Raw genomic sequence first — 6462 nt, 5'->3', positions numbered from 1 at the left:
TAGGCTACCGATGTTGGTGTCTATTTTCAGATATGTACATTAATTTTGCCCCCAAAAAAGTCGATGCCCCCCCCGTCACCACTGGGGGGGGGCAGAAGAAAAAATTTGGGAACCACTGGCTTAGAGGATGATGCCTTAATAGAAGCATCATAGAATGAGCAGAAACAGGAAGTTACATTTAGCACATCTGTAGCTCTTAAAGAATAAGTCTTAAAAATGTTATGTTGTTATCTCAGTCTAGTCCAGACCGTCCTGGATTTCCTGATTGTATTGTGTGATTTATTTTTATTTTTATGTCTTTTGCAATATAACCACTCATTTTGTGGTGCTACTTCAGAAATATTTGCAAGGAATTTTGTTATTATTTTTTTCTTCTCCTCACATCAAAGTAAAAATTAGAGCAATAGCACTTGCATTAGAGCAAAGAAATCAGGAATCTGTTGATATATTTTTTTCTTATTATTTTCGGCAATCACAGAAACACAAAAATCTGTCTGGATTGCTGATCCTGTCAGAGTAATAAGACCAGGCAGGGGCTGAGTAACTGAAAGGTTGAGTTTGTTACAACGTACCTTTCCCCAAATGGATGAAATTCTCTAATTGAACCAAAGGTTTTAGAGATTACAAGGCATTCCTCATTTTGCTAATGTCCTCCTGGAGCTACGTGACTCAGGTTATATCAGAGGTTCTATCAGAAAGAATCAAATGTGTATTTTGGATTTCAGCTGCCTTTTTCTTCCTTTCTTCCCCACTGTTTGATACTCAGTCTGTATTTTTAAATCAGTTTTGAAGATGTTCAACACAGTGTTTGTCTAAAGCATAACTTCTTTAGAAAGATGTCCCTGGTGAGAAATTTAATGTCAGTTTTAGCATTAATGTGTTGCTCCATTGTCCTGTTGTCTCCAGCTCTCTGCCTGAGCTCCTGGAGAAGAAAAGACTGATTGATCTTCACACAAACGTTGCCACTGCCGTGCTTGACCACATTAAGGTACCGCAGGCTGTCTGGCTGCCTGCTGTTTGAAACCTGAACATACCAACATATTACCTGGTTTTGGGATCTTTAACTTATAAAGTTTTTAGCAAAAGCACCAAAATCTTACCAAGTTTTTTTTATCTAGGTTTTAGGTCAAATATCTTAGTACATTTGAAATGAGATAAAACTAACGTACAAGTATCTTTTCTGTAAGCTTGTTTTAAGTAAATAATTCTTGACAATAGATAAATAGTACTTGATCCACTGACTGATTATTTAGCTTATAAAAATATTTTTCCCCCATGTGATATGTGAAAAATCTGCTAGCATTTTTTTAAATCAATATTAAAGAATTATTGACTTAAAACAAGCTCCTGTATCTTGCTTTAAATGTACTTGTCAGTTAGTTTTTGTGTAATTTCAGGTGTACTAAGACATTTTCACCTGACATAAACCTGACATAAATCCTGGGTAAGGTTTTTGTTTTTGCTGTGCACCATAATGCCTGACCATGCTGCCAGGACAGAACATCCACTAAAGTACAAAAACAAATCAGAAGGATCAGATTCTTCTTATCAAAGCTAGACACATTAAAAGGGTCCTTTTTCTTTTTGCTGTATCAGAAAATATGCCTGGTCATTGCTGTAAACAGGCATATTCTCTAACATATATCAATAACTAGTGGGTCAGACTGTTGGTGTCAGTACTTCAGTGATATGAGGTGCGAGATCTGCTCCTTCATACTGACTTCATTCTGTTTTTGTCATCAGAGTCGTAAATTGGATGTTTACTTTGAGTATGAAGAGAAGCTGATGAGCAAATCAACCATAGACAAGTCACTGCTGGACATCATCGGTGACCCAGACGGTACACACACACACACACACACACACACACACACACATACATACACACAGACACTCACCTTATAAATGTTTGTACATGTTGTATGTTAGCGATGTACTGACTGTGTGTGTGAATGTTTCTGTTGGACAGCGGGGACTCCAGAGGATAAAATGAGACTCTTCCTCATCTACTACATCACAGCTCAGCAGGTTCCTTCAGAGGTAACACACTCTGCCCAGCACACTGTCCTTTGGTCACACACTTGGCATTAAAGCTGTACTATGTAACTTTTATAAAATATGTTTTTTTTGTTTTTGTTTTTTTACATATTTGTTAAATTGTCACTGTGTTGTGACAGTTTAACATGAGACAGAGAATCGGTGGTCAAATGGAGCTGTTGACTCAATAATGACACTGCTGACCTTAGCATCCACACTTTAATGGTCGCCATTAACAGTTAACAACATGCGCTCCCGCACTCCTCACACAACAGAATGAAAAAACTACAGCTCTAGCCCCGCCTCCCACTACCTTACATCTCACACATGCGGAGTATGCTACTTACAACTTAACAGGAGCTCCTCTGTCTTTTCCCTGTGGTCCTGCTGCCATCTGCAGAAATACAGTCAAAAACAACCAATCAGAGCCAGGGGGCGGGTCTTAGTGCTGTCAATCACTTCATATGTTTGCTGCTCACACCCTCCCCAATGCTCTCTGTTACGCTACAACTAGTTCACCATGACAGAACCCGTTCTGAATGCTCAAGCTAGTTCCATGGCCACCGGCAGTGGCGGATAAACGGTTTTCCTGGAACAGGAAGTTGTTCTCCTTCATGAGGGATACTGACGGCGCTAAGACCTTTAAATTCTGCCATAAGGTTCTAAAGCTGTGAGAAATCCTAATGTCCAGGTATGTTAGTAACTTTGCTCTGTGTGTGTTTTCATAGTCTGATTTGGAGCAGTACAGGAAGGCTTTGTTGGACGCAGACTGTGACCTTTCACCTCTAAACTACATTAAACAGTGGAAGTAAGTCCTTAGCTTCTCTCCGTCTGTTACTTTAACATTTAACTGTTGAATATTGATTGAGTTGACATGAAGTCACTATACAAAGATAAAAATAAATTAGCTTAATAAAGATAAATCCTCCAAACAGTTTGATCACAGATTGGCTGTTTGTGGTGGTTATGGTTTAAATATTGGTTTCTCAAGAGCAGAGAAATGCGTTGAGACGGCGAGAACAAAGTTATTCTGGCCACAATGTTTTCATACTGCACAAAAACCCAGACCCAGGACTCCCTCATTATCTCTCACTGCTGCACACAACCTTCATATTTCTCTGAAACTCATTTAAGAAAATATTCTTGAAGAGCTCTGAAACAGGAGTGCTGTTATTTTAGCCCTGCAGCTCCGGCAGTGAGGAGACATTTTTCTGTTCCTGTGAAGTATAAAGGGATCTTCAATCAGCATCTCCTGAATTTTGTGACAAATTTGTAAACAGCAAAAATGTTCTTTGTGTTTCTTTGTTCCACTGGTGGAACATTAAAAGTAAAGTTGGTTGTGTTGGTTGCTCACTTTGTGTTTTTGTGTTTCTCCTCAGGGCGTTTACCAAAATGGCTTCCGGCCCAGCTAACTATGGCAACAGTGGAGTCAAACCGATGGGGTAACCGGCCTTCACTCTGCTGCTCATTCTTACAGTGTTCTGTTCAGCCAGCCTGTTTTATTCGTACTGATAAGGATTTTACTTCGGACATTAGATTTTAAGTATTTCCAATGTTGCTTATTTTTGTTGATATATAGTTTTTGATTAAAATCTGATTAATTACAGATTTTGCAATTACTTGATTAAAAGTTTTACAGTCACAGCACAACCTTTCACCTTTATTTTACTATATTTCACGAAAGAAGGCTTAAAAAATAATACCATAATACCTGGACTATTGAGCACTCATGAATATAAGCTCTACCTACTCACTTTAAGAAGAAAAACTTTCCAAACAGTGTCTGAAACATGGCTGCTGTTTTTCGTTTTGGGTACTTTTCTTGAGGAAAGCTTAAGTCTTCATGTATTTGATGTTTTAGCTGCCTGATTGAAGCTCCTTAGAGGAAGTACGTTAGCATAACGCTGTCCTCCTCTGCTGCTTCAGGCTGTTCTCCAGAGTCATGAACACTGGCTCTCAGTTTGTCATGGAGGGAGTGAAGAACCTGGGGCTCAAACAGCATGTGAGTCAAATATGTTTAGTTACTTAAAGACCAGCAAAAAAAACAAAAACTGTCATCAGATGGCAGGAAGTCATGAAGACTTGTTTAGATCAGTCTTCATTTCTGTATTTAACAGTATCAGTCAAGTTTAGACATGAACAAATGTGCTTTAACTGAACCTGGACAATATGTCTGGTTATTTTATTGTCATGTATATGTGTACAAAAAAGTGTTACTGAAACTTAAACAACTTGTGTTGTCTTCAGAACCTTCCAGTCACTCGGATTGTGGACAACCTGATGGAAATGAAATCTCAACCTGTGAGTTTTTGTTGCTTTGCTGAAGATGAAAAATAAATATTTTTTGTTCATTTTGGCCCAGTTTTATTTTTGGACTGATATCAGTATGTTAAGAGATACATTGTTCATCCCTAGTTCAAAATGCAGGAGGTGTGCATCTACAGCGTTTTCATAATTTTCATCTCTCTGTTTCTGATATTTTTTTTTCTTTCAGGAAACTGATGATTATCGCTACTTTGACCCAAAGATGCTGCGGGGCAGCGAGAGGTAGGACAAGAATCAGCAACTCCCCTAACAGATGAGCAGAATCAGACGGCGCTGTGCGGACTGTCTCATAACTCACTCACTTCTTTTTCAGCTCCATTCCCAGGAACAAAAATCCATTTCAGGAGGTACGTTTAGTGTCTGGAACTATGATGGATTCCTTTTCATTCCCAGAACAAGATGGATTTACAGTCAGAAAGTTAGAGGTTTAGTATAAAGGGTCAGTTAGATGGTAGATCACCTCCATCAATGTTATTTTAAAGTTGGCAGCATATTACAGAAAACCAGTACAGATCAGAATTATTGAACTTTGAACTCAACTGGTCACCAAGCAACCACAACCCTCTGATGTTGATTGTTTTTTCCTTTTTATTTAAACATAACCTGTTTGGTGTTGTCCACATGGATGTGATCATGTGTTGGATGTGTGTGTTGCTTTCCTCTATGCCTCAGTGAGATCTTGTGTGTTTCAGGCCATCGTGTTTGTGGTTGGAGGAGGAAACTACATCGAGTACCAGAACCTGGTGGACTACGCTAAGGTTAGCCACATAAGCAGAGCTAAGATTCTTGTTTACAAATTTAGTATTTCATGAAGCTAACGTTTTGGTTAGCCATCTCCACAATCAGCTAATTGTAGCCTTCTACAATTAGCTGATTTGTAGTTTAAACATTCTCCATTAAAGCCATTTTGAAAAATTTCCACCAGAACAAGGAAACACATAACCAAAAATATAAATATGATTTCTATGATTCAAAATATGTGGCTATGATTTGACACCAAATGTCTAATTGGCAATTTTAGTGCAAAAACATATTTTCCACGACAATGTGGGGCCATGTGGAAAAATCAAAACGTGGTTTCTTTGGCTCCAGTTATGTTATGATTCAACACCAGAACTATTCATCTTGTCAAGAACTATCTTGGAAAATGGCCGCCATCTTTCAGTGGCTAACGTTTTTATTTATTTATTTATCTTTTAATAATTCCCTAGGAACATCTGTGCCAAGTTATGCTCTTGTTCATACAGTTACCTGGTCCACTGTAACTCCTAGGGGAGCAAATCCTTTTTCACAGCTCTGTATGTCAGGTCATCAGTCGTTCTGTAAGGTAAAAAAAAAAAAAAAAGTCGTCTTCACAAAACCATCAACGATGGCTGGGCCAGAATTCCCAGAGAGTCAGAACCGGGTCCAAACATTAACCTGAAGATGACCAGGCTGGTTCCTCTTCTGTTACATTTTACCAGCTGTGCTAGAAATGTTCAGGAAACTGTGGATTTATTTCCTGTCTCGATGTTTTGCTTTCTAACTACGTAAAAATCCTCTTGGTCTTTTTTTATTTTTCAGTCAAAACCTGGGAGGAAGGTGGTTTACGGCTGCAGTGAGCTCTTCAACGCAGCTCAGTTCATGAAGCAGGTCAGAACACACACCTCTACTGTTCACCTGCTGCATGACTGTGGTGTGTGTGTGTGTATGTGTGTTGTTGTTGTTGCCCCCTGCTGACCACCTCTTTCTTTTTTTTCTCAGCTCTCTCAACTTGGACAGAAGTGACCTGTGCACCAATAAAACCGATCCTCCTGTTTCCTAGCTAACCTCTGTTTTATATCGGCTCTCTTCTGTAAATGTACTAAATATTTCTTTGTAAATCTGCTCCATCCACTCATGTCTAATAAACCTGAACAGTCTGAAGTCGCTGCTGCTTCCGAGTCATTAGAGTAAACCAGAGAAAACCAGCAGTTTTTCTCTGAGCAGCAGCAAACCAGACGCCAACTTTCAGTGTGAAAAAGGTAAAAACCAAAAACGTATTTAGTCATTACAAAGAAACCAGGACAGAAAAACGGAAACTTCTAGAACTTTTCTTGGCGTTCTGCTGGGGAACAGTAA

The 6462-nt window shown here is 38.9% G+C and overlaps 1 protein-coding gene across 1 annotated transcript in view; it reads left to right on the top strand.

The window, feature by feature from the left end:
• scfd1 (sec1 family domain containing 1) overlaps window positions 1-6270 on the top strand; it is a 16855-nt gene extending 10585 nt beyond the window's left edge. Inside the window, exons 14-25 of the mRNA XM_007578129.2 lie at window positions 907-988; window positions 1744-1840; window positions 1970-2040; window positions 2766-2845; window positions 3417-3479; window positions 3964-4039; window positions 4285-4338; window positions 4532-4584; window positions 4676-4709; window positions 5055-5120; window positions 5926-5994; window positions 6106-6270. Of these exons, the coding sequence (XP_007578191.1) occupies window positions 907-988; window positions 1744-1840; window positions 1970-2040; window positions 2766-2845; window positions 3417-3479; window positions 3964-4039; window positions 4285-4338; window positions 4532-4584; window positions 4676-4709; window positions 5055-5120; window positions 5926-5994; window positions 6106-6129 (769 nt within the window). The 3' untranslated portion in view covers window positions 6130-6270. The remainder of the gene's footprint in view (window positions 1-906; window positions 989-1743; window positions 1841-1969; window positions 2041-2765; window positions 2846-3416; window positions 3480-3963; window positions 4040-4284; window positions 4339-4531; window positions 4585-4675; window positions 4710-5054; window positions 5121-5925; window positions 5995-6105) is intronic.
• Window positions 6271-6462: the final 192 nt, after the last annotated feature.

This window comes from Poecilia formosa, unplaced genomic scaffold, assembly GCF_000485575.1.
Source record: "Poecilia formosa unplaced genomic scaffold, Poecilia_formosa-5.1.2 Scaffold468, whole genome shotgun sequence".
NCBI classification, from domain to species: domain Eukaryota; kingdom Metazoa; phylum Chordata; class Actinopteri; order Cyprinodontiformes; family Poeciliidae; genus Poecilia; species Poecilia formosa.
This window is presented reverse-complemented; position numbering and strand designations above follow the sequence as displayed.